At 37.5% G+C, this 18,868-nt stretch overlaps 1 protein-coding gene across 1 annotated transcript in view; it reads right to left on the minus strand.

The window, feature by feature from the left end:
* ZFPM2 (zinc finger protein, FOG family member 2) overlaps nucleotides 1–18,868 on the minus strand; it is a 300,041-nt gene that overhangs the window by 87,674 nt on the left and 193,499 nt on the right. The window contains exon 5 of the mRNA XM_015856138.3: nucleotides 18,413–18,524. Within this exon, the coding sequence (XP_015711624.2) occupies nucleotides 18,413–18,524 (112 nt within the window). The remainder of the gene's footprint in view (nucleotides 1–18,412; nucleotides 18,525–18,868) is intronic.

Raw genomic sequence — 18,868 nt, forward strand, 5'->3', positions numbered from 1 at the left:
TGGCTATTTTTCTTTTGAGCAAACAGAACTGTCTTATGTCTTGAGAATGGAGAGATGCCAAAATTCCTTATTTCTTCATACAGTGTTCAGCTGATTGCAGTGGGATTTGTTTTTGAGTTTCTTAAAGACTTTTTTGATGTTGTTGTTGTTATGTAATACAAAAAAAAAAAAAAAAAAAAAAAAGGAATTACTGAATTATTTACATTTATTATGTGTTGTCATGGTCTATTATAAATTGAGGCTGGGCTTCTCATGACATCTCAATTATTTCTATGTTCAGTGAATCCATTTAGAAGACATAACAGTTCTGTAAACTCATTCTGGTTCCAAAAGTCAAGTTGTTGGGTTTTGGGTTTTTTTTTTGTTTGTTTTTTGTTTTTTGTTTGTTTGTTTTTTCCTGTATCACTCATCACCAGCTAGAGTGCTTCTGGGGACCAAATTAGGTCTTTCTTTAGTGACAGCTGTTGAAGGCATTCAGTGCTCTCAGTATGTTTGTGCTGATACAGAACTGCTTGGTATTTGTTAAAATACTCTGATGAGGATACATATACGTAAAATCCAGTTCACCCTTTAGTTGTATTGAATTCCGCTCTACTATCACAAATGAAAGATAGCTTTTATTTTCCCTCAACAAAGCTTACAGATTCCATTTTGAATGCATACAATAAATGGATCTATTGACCAGATAGATATTTTCATTAAAGTGGTTACGGTGAGCAGAGTCCCATATTAAACCCGTGAGAGCCTCACAGAGTATCTATTACCCTTAAATATGATTAATAAAGCACAAATGCATTCTTTTGCTTACATTAATTCCTACTTTAATAAAATTTCTCAACAGCTCAGAATTTTCTGATGTTTCTGCCTATTTCATAAACACTGCATCTGAGGTTAAGGCTTTCCATACATAAAGATAAAATTTAGGAAATATTAAAAAGTTTTTGGGGAACTTTGGAATCATGGGAGAAATTCAATAAATTGAAAGGTTATAAACAATAGAAATGCCAAAGTATAATGTTAATAAGTCAGCAAAGAATGACTTGGCAACTTAACTGATGCTAGTTAAACTCATTAAGGTTTTTTCCACAATACATAGTGATGATTGACTGTAAATATTAGAACAAAAAGATGAGCAGATACTGAAAAAAATACAAACTGTAAGAATCTTTAGCAAGCTATCTGCTAATGCTATCTTTTCAAACTGTTGACCTAAGAAAACTTCAGACTTCCAGCTTATTTAAGCACGTGCAGTTCAATTTGAAGGCATTGCTTCAAATTTTACAAAGACCACATGAAATATGCAACTCATTTCTCCCAGTTTTTTAGCCTGTGCTGATAGACAAAGAGATATCACCATCACACTACAATAATGAGGATATATTCTATGTGTTGCAATAGAGATATACTGCAAAATCCCTCAAAAAAAGGCATTACTATTAATGAAAGATGAGGATGCAGCCTCATCCTCCCAGGCTCTCCCACATCACTTTTTAATCTGAAAGCTGTGCTTCATTGGATATTGCTCAGAATATTCACTACCATTAAAGAAGAAACATTTGCATGTTTTTCTATGCTGGATAGAGAGGCTGAAAAACTAAAAATCGATGCGATGAAACTTAACCTATGGAAAAATGTTTCTGGACAACAGCAACTGCAGCAAGGTAAGCACACCAACAGTCTCCTGTGGTCCCTTCGCTTAGTTGATGGTTGAAGTTCAAAGCCTACTTTTGGACTATTTAAAATGCTAATATGATTAATAACTGAGAATTACTTTTTTACACCAAACTACACAGGGAAATTAAATTAACCCTCCCCCCTGTACTTATGCACTGTAAAGGTTGCAGTTACAAATGACAGATCTGTTCATGGATATTTCATGAGCAGAAAAAAAAGGCTAAATTTGTCAGCTAAATTATTCATTGTGAATTATTTGCTCAGCTATAAACTTTGCATGTGTACTGTATTTATAAATTTAGCAGGGATCTTGGTGGTACCTTGGGAAGAAGTGCAATGTAAAATCCTTATATTCTGCTGCAGTGTTCAATTTGTCTCACCGTATGTGTTCTGAGGGTGAAATCCAGCCCTCCCACACACTTGCTGGTTACTGAGGCTTTCCACGCCAGTATGAAATCCAACCCCAGCTCGCAGCCCACCAGTAGGCCAGACTAGCAGCCAGCTATGGTTAACACCTCCCTTAGGGTGGGTGTTAAAGTGACTGTATCTGTGTGATGAAGGGGGTACTGTCACCTTGTTGGCAGTTCCTTGGGTTAAACTTGCTGTTGGAGCTGGTTTGAGATCCTCAAATCTGGATGGTTCTGGGCAGCAGAGGGTAGGTGGGCACAGCGGGTTGGAGAGGTGGGCAAAGCCCTTCTGGCTAAGCTCTGCCCACCTCACAGCCTCTCTGAGGTGAAAACCTTGCCTGGGAGTACATCATGCCTCACTATTACCTTACAGTATCTTACAGAAAAGACAGTGTGTTAATTCTCCTGATTCTGATGAAGCAAAATTAAGGACTTCATGTTAAGATAGCAAAAGAAGCCTGAAAACTCTTGCTGACTAACCTTTCATCTCCTCCTGTGAGGGACTCCAGAGAGGGGAAAATCTCTCTGAACAAATATACCAATGTCAGCATTAAATGACAAGACAAACAAACAAACCCTGTTTCTGGTGCATACCAGGTTAAATCTCAAATATCTTCAGAGAAAACAAGTTAAACAATATCAGTAGCTCTTTACAGTTGAAAAGTGAAATATTCTAGACTACATCATCGTAAACTATTGGCAAGAGAAGTTTTGATGATGATCAGTGATTTTAGGGACAGCTAAGTGGTTTTTATTTTAGCAGCGATTGAGAGCCAGAGCAGGGAGATGATTTGCCAGTATATTGACTGAACACTTTTATCCTTTCTGCTGCTTAACTTCTAGAAGAAGTAACTTGAACAAGACTGCAGTTTAATACACTAAGGCTTACACAGAAGGTATTATTTTCTCTTTGACAGGGTCCAGTGCTATTTTTACACTGTTTGATAGAGAACCGCTGTTAGGCCTCGGGGAAGGAATAGTGATTCTTTAAGTAGGGCTTGCCTAACAGCAGCATCCTCCCTCCTGCTACTTTATCCACCTCTGTTATAAGAACTGCTTGACTCTCCTTTTGCTTTAAAAAACACACATCATTAACTATCTCTTTGGTAATCCGCATAACAAACCCAAGCTTGTTTGTCCTGGATGCCTAACTCTGACACCAGCTGCTCTGTTTGTTAGTCCCTTCCTCCCCACTCCAGCGCCCAGCCTCCCTGCCTCCTCAATCACATGTGTTGTTTCTCATTTAAATGAACAGTTGGATTCTTTTATTTCTTACAAGTGCTGGATTCGCCTTATCGCCCTCATTCCTTTGGGGGTTGCCAATTGGTTTTATCCACGGATGTATCATTTCTCATGCTTCCCTTTTTTCTTACAAAGAGAAAGAACCACTTCGTCAACAAGCCTCTCTGGAGTGGAAGATTAAAAACCTAGACATCACCTACCTTGCAGCGCTACTCCCAACTGGGTTGTGTAAAACTCAATTAAACTTGTCCCCATTGAATACTGCATTACAGTACATTAAACAGAAAATTCTTCAAGCGTGATGACAAAGCTTGAAACCTTGCCTCAAAGCTGTTCCTTGTAGCTTTCTTTAACATTTCAGTCTTTATGGTGCAAGTCTCCCGTTGACACAACTTTAGTCCAGCTATGAAAAATCACAGAGCCCCACAGGGATTAAAAGAGAAAGAGGAGGAAAAAAAAAAAGAAAAAAAAGAAAACCCTGTCAAAGCTGGTCTTGGCACTTTCCTTAGTGTATCTATTGAAACTGTATCGCCAGCAGAGAGACCTAAGAAGCATTAGAGAGAACTACGAAAATATGACAATTTAGAATAATACTATGTTCACTTCCTTCGGTTGCCTTTATGCATTTGCCTTTCTCCAAGAAAAACAGGGACTTGCAATCTCTCTCAATTCAAAAATTTAGTAACACAGAATCACAGAATCACAGAAGAACACCTTACGTTTGGGTAAAAACATGAATTAGGAGATGGTATAATTCTGCAAAAAGGGGCAAAGATTTAAAACTTCTTCCCAAATCTAAATGCTATTGCTTTCTGCAGAAGTACAAATTAAGATAAAAATACAGAGCTACACTTCATTTTCATGTAAAAGAAGTACAAAAACTTGCTGGTAATAGTTCAGGGATTAGATTATTCTCTATGTAAAACAACAAAGATGAGCCTACATTAAAGTTGTGTTCACCTTGTTTTAAAATATATCTTCAAGTAATGACTGGAGTGTTTTCAAATTCAGAGTCTCACAATGAGTTTTCCATGTGACAAGTAAGTATTTTATACTAAAATCCCCCCAAAGGAAAGGAAGAAAAAAGAAGAGAAAAAAAATAAGACCACCAAATACAGTCAAAAAAATTCCCACTTTTCTTACACAAACTTAATGAGATACAGCCATGGTACATGTTAGCACCTCTGACTCCAAGTATACAGAACAGTTATCAAAACCTTGGCTGACTGAGTAGTTACATTTCTACAATCCATCAATATTCTTCCAAATAATCCTTTATTCTCTTTGACTCTCTATAGTGATGGATGTAAAGAGACATGCCGAGCATCTAAATCTTTCCTAAATAAAGCTTACAATGTTTGCTTCTTACCTCATGCCTTAAAAGGATGTATGCTGCTACTGCATGTGCTAAAAAGCATTTAAAAACATTTCCACTCAAGAAAACTCTTCTGCATTTCAGCCATTAATGCCATAAACTATGCATTCACTATGTGGGCTCCTCAAATATGAGCAGTACTATAAAACACCGTCTTGTGTACTATGAGTTCCCCTTATATTAAATATTCTGTGAAGAGAAAATAAAAATTTTGTATGCAATATACATTCTATTGGTCAGTAAATTTTATTTATCAGTCTGGCTATGTGTTGTCAAGTGCTAGACTGTCAGATGCAGATCACTGAATAAACTCTGAAAAAGAGAGAACGATGCATTCATTTTCAGAAGGGAACAAAAGAAAAAGCAATTAAGTGAGCCACATATTAACAAAATGTTGGCACTTAATTACTTCCGGCTTTTCCTTTTCATCTTCTGAACTCTATGTAAAGTCCTGCGCTGCTTCTCTCTGGTGTTTTAATTTGCCAAAGAACCCGCTGATAATACAGCATTTAGGATCTGCAATGAAGAGATGACAGGGAATTTGTAAGTCCCCGCTGATGACTTACCCTGTCCTGTGGCAGTTTTATCTCATCTATCAAGGGCAGAGTTAAGCACCTTTGGGTACTTTTAATTATTATATGTTACACATGCAAGAAAGGAGTACTCAGAGATTTGGTTCAGCCTGTGTTTGGACATTTCCTCTAAGCACCTGATTTCCTCTACAGCAGGAAAATGAGGAGAGAAAAAAAAGAGAATGATTACTGCACTGGTTATGTACCAGTAGATGACAATGAAAATAAGTGACTATGATGCAAAAACAGAAAATGCAACAAACAAATGCCATATGCAGGAAATATTATAAGTATCTCAAAATCTACATGACTGTTCCCTGTATTTATTACATGTACACACACACACGTGTATATATATATATAAATAATCTGATTAATTGCTACTGAAAAGGTCATATTTTCCACAGAAACAAGTTTTGTTGTGTCAAAATAAAGCAAAATATTACAATCCTACAAGAATATCATGTTTGAAAATGTAAATTCTTTCGAAAAATATCAAAGAAATGCCAGATTATTTCCCATGTAAAACAGAATTCTTATTCCTCAGATCAGAGTTTTTCTTTGGTGTTCTCAATTTACAGTATTCTACAACACTCTCTACCTTAACAAATATTAACACACATTCATCAGAGATGCCATATGAAAATGAATAATTGCAGCATGAACAGGAAAAACGAACTCTTTTATTGTGCTCAGCTGGACACATGCCTATACTTGCTTAATTCTGGGGGGGTGTAGGGGGTGGCTAAAGCTATCTAATTCATTGCAGCATGAATCAGAGCCAACTTTGTTACTATGCAGAAGTGACACAGTTTGATAAATCAGCTGTTTGATTCATGGAGTGTAGCTAGAATCTGATAGGACCATTTCCAAAACAGAGAATTAGGTTCCGAGTTACTATTAAAAAATATAGTCCATTGGTTTTTAGTAATAGTGGTTGGAATTTGCCAATTGGAAAAGTGAATTGACCCAAATTTCCTCCAGGAAAAAAAAAAAAAAAAAGAAGGTGAAGAAACGACATAAAAATACAGGGTGCTGCTGGATATTAATGGCAGTCTGTCAGGTTAGCGCACTCAAATGAAACCTCAGCTAATTAGCTGCTATTAATTCTTCTTTAAAACTAAGATCTTGGAGACAATAGCCATGATAGTGGGACGAAAGGATAGAGTGACCAACTCTTCAGATTTCCATGTATGAACTTAATGGTAGCTAAAGAAAATGCTCTTGTTATCAGTGTCTGCTTTTAGACACACCTTGGATTTCAAAACTCAAAATCTCTCTGAACAATCGAGATTTTTAAGCATGAATCTATTCACTGGTTTAGACTTTGCAATAATTAGCAACACAAGAAAAATCCAAGTGCTAGTGCTTCACTTTGCTGAACATGTACATATGTTCTTAAAGAGAAGAAGGTCATTTATCAGCTCATCACTTTTTTGGAATTTTTTAGCTGAATATATTATTGGTTTTTTATGTGTAAGAGATCTGTAATTATTTTTTCTCCTTAAAATCATTTAGGAGTACTTTTCTAAAGGAGGGGAATAGTCAGGTTTTTAGTAAACTGGACCTGCACTTTTTTATACAAAAAAGAGTCAACTTGCTTAATTTCTGAAATTAACCAGTTTGTCATATTAAGTCATAGATTATTTAGTTAAGTTAAAACCAAAGAAATAGAATGCAAACTGGTGTTTCTGTTACACACATTTCTGCAGGACAAAATGAAGGGAAAGTAAATAAGGAATTATAGGAAGTAACAGAGGAATTATAATTATAGGAGGTATCAGAGAGACAGCAGTACCACACATGCAGGAGGTCCGTGATCACATTGTGGCAAGCCAGACAGTTGTGTTTCACATGTGGTCCAGTGGATGTAATTGAAATTGAAATATCTTGTTTGTGCAAAAGACGCCATTGACCTTGAGTCACTGCAGTGCTTAGGACATACAGGGATTAACATGGAAGCACAAGGAAATGAACATTATTCAGTCACACCAGCAGATCTTCAGAGTTAGTGCAAAGGGTCAAAAGTGGGTTACAAGAAAACAATAAGAACTGTTCATTCTGTAAACTACTATTAAAACTTCAACTTTCCCCCTAATTTATCTAGTTAAAACCAAGTAAAATACATAATACTCCGCATCACAAAACAGCTTTCTTAGTAAACTGCTGCTGGACCACTGGTCCACGAAAGACTCTACGGATGGGGTTCTGACATAGACAGCTCTTATTTAGCCCTAATTAATTTCTACTTTATGAGGGAATGGACGATAAAAGTCTTGAAGTCATACTTCAGGCTACACTTTCCACCAAAGTAAGCCACTGAAAAATATCATTGTTTGTGATTTTATACTTCATTTGCTCCAATGATAAATATAATTTAATTGAACCTTAATCAGAAAACTGGCTTAGCCTTAGCAATCTGTCAGTCTTATTTTAAATTTTCATTTAATTGTAACTCGAAAATGCATTTAAACCTCTCATAATTTAAAGCCATTAAAATGCACGTGCAGCCACCATAAAAGCAAGCTTCTTCATACTTAAAATAACATTTTATTAATAGAAGATGCACAGTGAACACTTGAGGCCACTGTCTCATTTTCCTACTGTAAAACAATTTCTTTTCATCTCATACTTTAAGTTCAATTGTCCATAAGGTAACAGCAAGCTTTCTGGCTGGCCAAAGACACAACTGCTTCCCAGTTGTCTCAGACATTTCTGAAGATTTGTTTCAGTCAGCAAACAAAAAACAACACCTCAACATGGTTTTAGATTCCAACATGAGGGCACACCAGTCAATTCCTGTTAACACTGCAACCTTTACTTTTCTCAAGACTGTCATTCATCTGTTCAGATTTTTGTCTAATTTGTCTACTGTCCTTACTGTTCAACAGTACATTTCTACCATGTTATTTTTATACATTCAATTGAAAAAGCAAAGTTTGCACTCCCTAAAATGTAAATTTGTCTCTGTCATCTTCTGCATTCAAAAGTGTATTGCAAAGCCAGTGACCTCCTGTAATTTATAAAGCCAATAGTAACAGTTTCCTGAGCGCTAGCACATACTCTGTCTTCTACACAGTTTCCAAAATACATGATATTTTCTCTCAAAGATTATTAACCTGTGAAGGTGTAATTGTTCAAAACAGCTAGAGTTGCCTATGTAAGTTGCATAGATTTCAGAACTTTCTGTGTCTTGAACAAAATACTTTAAGATGAGAGTTACTTTATACATATGTCTGTACATATGTACTATGATACAATCACAGGAAGTTTTATGGACAATTTCTACTCCAGCAGTAAGGCTTGGTACTGCAGACCACTAGCAGCTTAAGTAATGTGTGTCACGATTCGTTCACAGAGCATCTCTACTAAATCTGCTTCAACACCACAACTTGCTTCAGATATCACCATTCTGGCACACTGTAACATGCATTTCTGTTTGTCAGCATCACTTTGCCCTCCATCCTAGAACGGCTTTTCTACTTTTTCCCTCATCTTTTTGTAACACAAATTACACTGTGATAAAGCTGCTAAGTTCTCTCCGGGTCAGTGGTAGCAGGATTCATTTCTTAAACATTGAACATACACTGGTTGCAACTTCTTTATACTTTCTTCAGTTCTCTTCAGGGAAGATTGAAATGGTAGGAAGGCTGAGACATGCCCAAACAGGAGGACAGATGCAAAGCACTGGAAACAACCTGCTTTGTATTTATCTATTTATTTATTTTTACAATGGGCACTGCAACAGAGCTCCCAACATTTCACACCATGTTGGAGCTCTTCCCCCAAAGTCAGTCTTCCCTCCTCTGTTTTACCACACATACTTCATAATCTAACCCCAACAGGGGAATGAAATTGCCATTGCATTAGGAATAAAATATGGGAGGTGCACTGAAGGCCCCGGGCCCATGGTGCCCCGTGGTAGAGCCCTGCTCCTACTGGCCTCTGCCTGCCATAGGGAGCAGCCCTGGAATAAAGCAAAGGAAGGAGAGAAATGCAACCATTGATCTTTGGATGAATGAGTGCACGGACTGATTTCTGGATCAATGGAGAGGTCAAGATTCATTCACAGAAGATATCTGGCTACAAATCCTGGGTAATTTCTGAAAGACAATGGAGGGAGATGTACCTAGGAATGTGACTGAGGATCACCAGAACAGGCTGCCCAGGGGGGTGGCGGAGTCTCCTTCTCTGGAGATATTCAAGACCCGCCTGGACGCCTACCTGTGCGACGTGGTGTAGGGAACCTGCTTTGGCAGGGGGGTTGGACTCGATGATCTCTAGAGGTCCCTTCCAACCCCTACAATTCTGTGATTCTGTGATTCTGTGATCATGTACTGATCACAATTTCTTTTCAACATGCACACTAGAAGAGTTTTTCAAAGACTTCCAGTTCTGAAAGCATTATTTCTGAGCATAAAACATCTCAGTGTCCTTGGTATTGCAATGGAAGCTATCTATTTCCTTAAACATACGTATTGTTTCTATACTTCTCCGATGCCAAGAAGTGTCTTTAGGTTCCTAAATTAACAATGAGGAGAAAAATGAGCATGGGTTGAGTTTTAGAAGTAAAACAAATGCTAACTACTTTCACTAAATGAAGTAGGTAAGATCCAATACACGGTTAGGGTGTCAGAGATGTGAGAAATGCCAGCAGTGTCATTGCTGTTAGTGAGCACAGCAATCACCTGCCAGTCTCCAGAGTCACAAGAATACAAGCTTAGGGACGTACCAATAAATCCTGGTCTTGCAGGTCAATTAAGGGGCTGAGAGACACTTGAATTCCTTTTCTCGTGTCCTAATAACAGCCCTCCTTGTAAGGAGACAGAGACAAAATACATAAAACGCGATTTTAGGATTGTGTTCTGGGTAGTTTGGCTTTACAGCCAGCACAGGCATTGGGGCAGCACTGCACAGTTCTCCTGGGAGCTGTGGTTGGAGTGGTACAACAGAGTCTTCCCTTAACTGTTACCATCAGGCTTAACACATTCAGAGGTAAAAATATAGAAACTTCAGCTCAAAATGTAAGTTACATACAGAGCCCCCTATAACTGGGAAGAATATATTTCCAGATGTTTTGAGCTTTTGTTTTTACATGGCGCATCTGCCTCCATTAGTGTGTCTTGTACCACAAATGCACAACGGAAAGATTCTGACAAGAATCGCTACAGAACAGGCTGCAGATAAATCCAGCCTCGTTTCCTTCTATACAGACATTTTTATGCGCAGAACCAATGGAGCTGCCTGAAAAGAGTGACCAAGGTTTGATTTTAGGCTTCTAGGTCATGGTTTCACCTTGACAATAGCTCTTTCATTTCAAGCAGTAACATTTGCCAGGATCCCTAAGGTGTTTTCATTTTTGTCAAGAAGTGAAAAAAAAAAAAAAAAAAAAAAAAAAAGCAGTATGAAAAAATGATAAATCTTAATTCTCAAGCTGCAGGACTATCTCTGTGTCTCCAGCACAAAACTTCAAATCCAATCCAGGACCTGGATGTGTATTAGAAGTCTGCAGATTTAAACCTTGTCCACCATGATCAAACTGGATTTATGGAGCATCATAACTCTCCAGACACCATCCAGCAGCTTATTAATTTAATAGACTCCTGTCCATTCCATGATGTTCCTGCCCTGACAGTCTCTCAAGATAAGGCAAAAGCCTTTTGACAGGACAGAGTGCATATATATTTTCTTCTGTTTTCTCGTGGATGGGGTTGTCGACAACTTGAAACGTGTGGCTCAGCAAATCTGGGGGCTTTTTTTCCTTCCCTTTTGCTTTGCAGGGAAGGTGGCAGTGGTAACATTACCATGAGCCACAGGGGTCATGAGGCTTTAGTTCAATGCAATCCTCAATAGTTATTTATAATAATGGATCGAAAAAAAAAGTTTAATTTAAAAGGAAATAAAATACATTTAGCATCTCTGTCATATCCTGAAAATAATGACATTTTTCTCAAAATGATTTGTAAGTGACTGATTCTACTGCGATTGACTTAGAAAAATGAGGCACAAATACATATCCTGAAAAAAATAATCTCTGCCTGATGCTTGTATTTGTTTTTGCCAGTGGGTCTGAATTCTTGAAGCAGTATTTCTTTTCACAAGGTTCCAGTGTGAAGTACAGACTGGGGTCTTTTCTATCCCTAACATGTTCTTGTAAGTATTAGGCTTTCTTTACAGCTTTTTATAGCTTCAGTCCAAAATATGTCATTCTCTACCAATCTTGTCAGCGTCCTACCTATTTCCTCGCCTCCTCAATTGAAAAGGAATTCAAATTTCAAATTATGAAACAAGCTACATAATAGGTGACAAGAACACGAGGAAGAATAAAACACAAAAAAACAAGTGCATATATAGTGCATAAATGAGAACAACCTAAAAATATCACTTGTCTGTTATGTGAATGAAATGCACTAATAATGTGCATTTAAGAATATAAATATAGCCATACCTCTGCATTTCCTGTGATCTTCTCTTTACTATCTGCATGCTTAGAATTTAGAGGTCATATAATAATTCATTGCATATTATGGCATAAATACACATTCCATCAAGATGCACAAAATAACCATATTCGTCTGGATTATTAAAACCATATGCAAGACCTTAACTTCAAAACTCCATAGCACAAGCAATCTCTCATTTTTTATCAGCTCTTCCATGGAGTTTTCATATTAGGATATTAGGATGGAGTGACAGCATTGGTGGATGGGGGAAGGGCGACAGATGTCATCTTTCTGGACTTGTGCAAGGCTTTAGACATGGTTCCTCACCACATCCTTCTCTCTAAATTGGAGAGGTATGGGTTTGAAGGATGGACTGTTTGGTGTATTTGGAATTGGTTGGCTGGTTGCAGTCGGTTGTGATTAATGGTTCTGTGTCAGGGTGGATGCTGGTCACAAGTGGTGTCCCTCAGGGGTCTGTCTTGAGACTGGTGCTCTTCAGCATCTTAATTAATGACACAGATCATGGCATTGAGTGTACTCTCAGGAATTTTACAGATGACACTAAGCTGAGTGATTCAGTCAATACATTGGAGGGAAGGGAAGCCATCCGGAGGGACCTGGGCAGGCTGGAGAAGTGGGCCCATGAAAACCTAATGAGGTTCAACAAGGCCAAGTGCAGGATGCTGCACTAGGGCTGGAGCAATCTATGATTCTATGATTCTATCATTCTATGATATGCCCTGTGTGCATTTTAAAAATTACTCAGATTTTCCATGTAGTCTGTTGATACCATGAAAGAACAACAACAACAACAAAAATGTAGCATCACCAAAGGCTTCCTCGATTTCTTCAACTAATGAAGGCACCCATGGGGACTAGCAGTCTTCCAGTAGATTCTGCTCTTTTTTGGCCATTTCTGTGGAACAGACTAATGAAATTTACAGAATTTGTTGTTTGTCATGTGGAAAAAAGCCCCCTGCTATCTTAAATATATGCTCCGCGTTATCCTTTGGCCTACTAAACAATTTGTTCCCTGACCCAAAACAAAATATACTCATGTTTTAGTGTTGCAGCATTTAAACACCTTATAATGTCTGACCTGTGTCTCATTAGGGTCCCTGATGTTATATGTCTGCAGAGCAATGTACCATTACATTGCCTTAAGCTGCACCAAAAAAGAGTATTTGCTAGCTCATTCACTGGGAGAAAATTCTATCAAGGACCTCACAGAACAATTAAGTAAAGTAATTCTGTCTTACTAAAGAAAAATTTTTAAATCCTTCTTTTATAACAACTATTCTTACATGTTAAAAAAGTAGACTGAGTACTTTAAATTAGGAATATTAATTAAAAATGACCTCCAATTCTTACTAGAAATCTCATGTAACCTTCTTGCAGCATTTGTATCTTCAATGCCATTAGCTAAATAACTCATCCCACATTTGTGCAGTACTCAGGCAGTTTTATGTAGGCATTTCCTGCCTGACTTTGTCAGCATTGGGGCTGAGCATGGTTGAGCAATGCTGGCAGAGCTGAGTGCCCAGTGCTGCAGAGCCCAGCTCCTCCTCTTCCTTCTTGCTTGCTGCCTCGCCTCTCATTTCCTTTTACAAATTAGCTGCATGACACAGTTTCAGTGTGGGCAGCTGTCATTTTAACTAATCTCATCCCATAAATCCACCCTAGCAGGCCTATTCTCTATTGTGATTGGAGAATGGACATTTTTGGGTAGCTTTCAAAAGCAACATCTGTTAGGAGTATGTATCCAGTCTTGAGCTCAAGAGGAAGTGCTCCGCACAATATTTCTCCCCTATTTATATGAGAAAATGAAACCTTTCTTGTCCTTAGGCAACATCATCCATAGCCAGAACTTTGTTATGGTCTCTCCTGGGCCCTGGCTGATTTCACTTGCAGAGGGATGGAGGCTTTTTATGGTGTTGCTATCATGTGGTAATACCATAGGGGCAATTAACAGCTCTAGCCCCTGGAATTATTCACTCCCATCTCACTTGGGGACCACAGTGGAGTGAGGACACTTTTTTCTCCTCCTGAATCCTCATAGTAATGACAAGGGTATAAACTACTCAGCGAGGCCAGGCAGTGGAGGAAATAACATCAGTAAATCACTCGTGTAAATACAAAAGCAAACAGCGCCTAACGAGACATGGAACGATAGGAAGCTGAGGCAGGTGAGCTGTGGTCAGCTTGTCCCATTTCCAACCCCACTCCACCCCATCTCTCTGCCAGCTCCCAGCCCTCATCAGCCACCAGCTGCCAGATCCAGCACTCCACATAGCTACCAGCTCCCACCCGTGCCAGGAGCTGCCTTGGCATTGCACAACACAACCAGCCGGTCCCAGCCACAGACTCAAAGATGTTGGTATTCCTGCACAGAGTTATCCTGTGGTGCTCTGCAATCAATTACTGTTATACCACCATCATTAATAATTTTCTTAATGAAAATGATTCTGTTGATCTCCGTTGTATTTTAATTATCAGAGTTAAGCATAATTACACTGCAGCTCTGAGCTGGCATGTAGACTCCTTTAGGGCGCAATTTTGTTTTAACACACTGATAATGTAATTTTACATTGTGTCAGTTGTTTAGTTATTATCCAGTCGTACAATTCCGCTGTATTCCTGATAACAGATAATAACCTTAGCACCTCCTATATCCTGAAGTCATTTAAAAAGCAATATTGGAATTTCACAACTAGCTAACTTAATCGCCTTATGATTTTATAATTCCCACAGCTAAATATTTGTACAGGCACCCTGTTTTAACAATGCCACAAAACATAAGGTATCCATACATTTCACATAAATGGCTCAAATAATATCTATAAAAACGTCTGTTGTATAAGCGTGGTTATCAGTCTGTGCAACTGTAGTTTTTACACAGTGTCTATTCTTTTTCATTTTTTAAAATCTCTCTTGGTCCCAAGGAAAGATTTGCAGTTAATATCCCATGCCTCCTAGGCTGTCGAGGGGCTCCTACCTCTGGTCGTAGGGATTTACCAGACCTGGTGTACAATGGTGTTAGCCATGAATGCTTCTCAAGTACACTGCAATGAATTCATGCATTAACACCTTCTACAAGATTTTACTTGAATTACTGATATTTTGCAGCTTTTTGAAGAGATTATCAATTCTATACAAAGTACAATTCCTAAAATCTCTCTTGAACATCAGTTACTATGTCTAGGGCATCACTTAAATTTTATAAATTGAATTGAAACTATTTTTGAAACACTATAAAAGTTTGACATAAATATTACAACAAAGAAGAACACATATTTTATATTTAATTATAGCTGTAAAAGTTTCCTTTAAAAAGAACAGACGTGCCATGAGCGGCCAGTTTGTATCAGAGCTTGTAAAAAGGGGCAACAATTAACTGTTTTTTGTTTGTTTTCCTGATTTTTTTAGTGCTGGTGAAATGTAAATATAAAACAAAATACAGAAATTGGTGATCCTGGACTAAACAGAATTAATTTTAGACACTAAATAATTATTTCATAGCTATTCACTCTAAAAGTGCTCTGCCGCGTGATTTTAAATAATCATTTTCTTAACAGAAAATTTAACTTGAAGATTGTGATTTCACTGTAACAACATAACAAAATAATCCTGGACCAGGCTCTGAGCAACCTGATCTAGCAGTGGGTGTCCACTGCAGAGGAATTAGACTAGATAACCTTTAAAGGTCCCTTCCAGCTCTGAGGATTCTATGATTCTAATATATGTACTTCATATATATATACACACACACACACACACACACACACACACACACACACACACACATATACATATATATATACATACAAACATATACACATGTGTTTGCTTACCTATTGAAAGTATTATGAAATTTTGAAGGCAAATTGGGAGCTATGTGCCCTACTGAGATTAATTTTCAACAGGAACTCCGTAGCATAGGAACTATACTATAAATCTTCTGGGATTGATTGATTCTGTGATCATTGTGTATGAAGTGCGTGACTGACTAAGGTGTCTTTAGCCTCAAGTGAACTGGAAGTCAGGCTGATAGTTCTGTGCTCTTCTAAAAGATCTTGGAAAAATTATGTTCTCAAAATTTCATAGTATTATTACAGCTCAAAGGAAATACGGCATGTACTTCCAAGTCAACTCATTGACCAGTAACATGTTTTGACAGCAAATTCATAAACTTATTTTCCTCTTAGAAATGTGCCAATTTATTCCAGTCATCTTATCTTGAATATAGTGAGAAAAACAACTCCCAGGTGACCAAATCCGCTACGTGTACAATTCCACACATTTGTTCAGCTAATTGCTTTCCAAAATAACAATGTATTGCTAAACAAGCTAACAAAATTATACACATGCAACTACAAAATAACATCAAATTACAACTTCACGCCAGTTGACACCATTTCATTAGAAGTAATGGCACTGTGGGAGACAGAATGCAAACACAAATCAAGGCAATGTGATCTGGAATGATGAGATACAAGTTGAAGTTGAACATTATTATATTATTTATTTTACCATCTTCTATTTGACATTGTTTTGTGATCCCAGCCAATTAATCTCTGTAGTGCAAAAATCCCAACAGGCCTGAAGGCAAGGGTAGGTGCTTAATGAACAGCAGTACAGCCAATGCCAATTGCAAAGAGATGAATAGATCTCATTGAAGGTACAACTTATTTTCTACTTGGTTTAGTCAAATTCCAGGTTTTTAACATGCATTTATAACGTAGGGTTCACATACATCTTGATCTCCCATTTTCAAAGGCAGCAGCATTTGGTAGAGATATCAGAATTATCTTGAGCACTGTATGACTATTACTCCACATACTTAACAAAGTACTAAAATAACAAGTATCATCAGTGAAGCAAAATCTAGCACATTAGAATGAAAAGAATAACGTTTGGGTCTGCTTAAATTGTGCCGAACTGTAAAAAGTAAGTTCTTATTTAAAAAAAAGAAATCAGTAGATTCAATCACACAGCACTGCAACTGTCTAATGAATTAGTTAGTGTTTGTAAGGTACTTTGAAGATGAAAAGTCTTACTGGTATATATGTGCTAAGTATTATTGTAATTACAGAAAGAATATAATACTTGATAAGGCAGCATCCTATGGGAATTCACATAAGTTATATTTTAGACTGAATCTAATTTCTCATTACATTAAAAAGTTGTTGCTAAAAAGTTTGCCTATGAACCACATTCAGTACTATCACAGTTCAGTATGCAGGAGAAAACCTTCCCTATATTTCAGCACACTGCAACTTTTTTCACTTGGGCAGCAATGAGAAAGCTGTGAAGGAAGGGCAGCTCAACCCTTTTTAGCTGTGAGCCCAATACTTTAGTCCTGCAGGTGTTTCAGGTTGCAGAATGAATGTGTTGGCATTCTGTAATTATAATAGAAGGAATTTATAAGACCCTGGTGTGCAACTCATTTTTAACATGCAAATTCCCTGTTTTCAGCTTTTCAACTTTCAAAGGCTTGTGGCAGTTTAAAAGCAATCCTCTTATAAGTGTATAAATTGCAATGATTATAGGAACAAGTTGTAATTGTTTCTAGTAAGTTTTTAGGACTCTTTGATGTTATGATTAGTGTTTTGTATGTTAATATATTGATATGGGTGCTTATTTGCCTGGATGCTTATGTGCTGAAATGGTCACTAGGTTGCCTCAGCAAACAAATCTTTGATCTCAGTAGGTCTGTTTGGTTGGAAATAAAACCTAAAAGAAATTAAACAAGAATGGTACATGTTCTGAAGCATTCACAAAGTGCTGAGACTGGTGATTGAAATACAAGGAAGGAAAGTCATAGTTTTGCAACATGATCTTCCACAGGAATTCCAAAAACAGCTACATGAAAAAAAAATAAAATATTGTGTGTATTCAAGAACTATTTTTAATACACTACAACGATACCATAACCAAATTTTATAAAGCTTTCACAATAACTGACCAAACAGCCTGGTGTGTAGACTGTTGCATGACAAACGCAAGAACTCAAGGCTCTATGGATTGAGACAAAAGCCTCTTGAATCAAAGCAGCTATTAGATGTGGTAGGCTACACAAAGCATGTCTGGGGGCCTCATAAGAACTCATACTGACTTGAGCAAATCTGAAAATTCATATAAAACAGAAATGATATGCATTCCCATTAGCTAACGCATTACAGTGAAGAATCATAATGCAGAGACTGGAATGTCAGAGGTTACAGCCCTGTAATCCAGTCCCAGTTATCTTCTGTTTCCATGCTGACATGAAGTCTTATCACAGTCCAATCAAGTTCAAATTCTTATAAAAGAAGATTTCAGTTAGGAGTCTGTAATGTAATGTAACATGGAAAAACGCTTGCTGGTATGTATAAAATGTTAGAAAGAATTCACCTATTTCAGCTGTATAGACTTCACTGAGGTTTGCCAAGAGGCACCAACTCTCAGAAAAAGATAGTATTTCATGTCCGCTGACATTCTTCTGTGTTTATAAAGCATTTAGTACACTACAGACACCATGAGGGGTTTTATAACATTAAAATGATGAAAAAACACTACAAGAATGTGGTAGCAAAAACAGAATGAAAAATATTCCAGTTTGAGGGAAGACAAACTATCCATTGTCCTGTTATGCAATAGGCATATCTTTTGTCAATACCCAGCACAAGAAACTAGAGCAGAAAATCAGCTTGTGTTTACCTTTGCTGTACACAATGCAGTTGTTTTTGTTGTCTTCTACTCCTTGCCAAGTCACATCCAGCAACCACTTGGGGCCAGCAGTCAGTACCATAGGGACGGAAGCCTTTGTCTTCTGTAGGAAGGATGATAACAAACAGATGCCATTTGCTTGCCTTGATTAAGAACTTGAATAATAATAGCAATAATTATTTTATTTGCCAACAACAAAATCTCCAAACCCATAAGCCAATGTCTTATTCCCCTGCTTCAGGCTTTTTTTAAGAAGACACAAGCAGTAAGCTTTGGTTTTTTCATTGATTGAATAGTGGAACTATTATCAAGGATTTTTCCGAATGATATTGGATCAGATCTCTGCGATTAAGCAGAACTCTGGTGGCTGTGAATTATAAAGGGAATGTAGATGACTTTCACAGCAAAGAGCCAACTGTTTAGAAGTGAACTTCAGACACATTGTAC

Source organism: Coturnix japonica, chromosome 2 (assembly GCF_054131305.1).
Source record: "Coturnix japonica strain WE chromosome 2, WE-NBRP24, whole genome shotgun sequence".
NCBI lineage: Eukaryota > Metazoa > Chordata > Aves > Galliformes > Phasianidae > Coturnix > Coturnix japonica.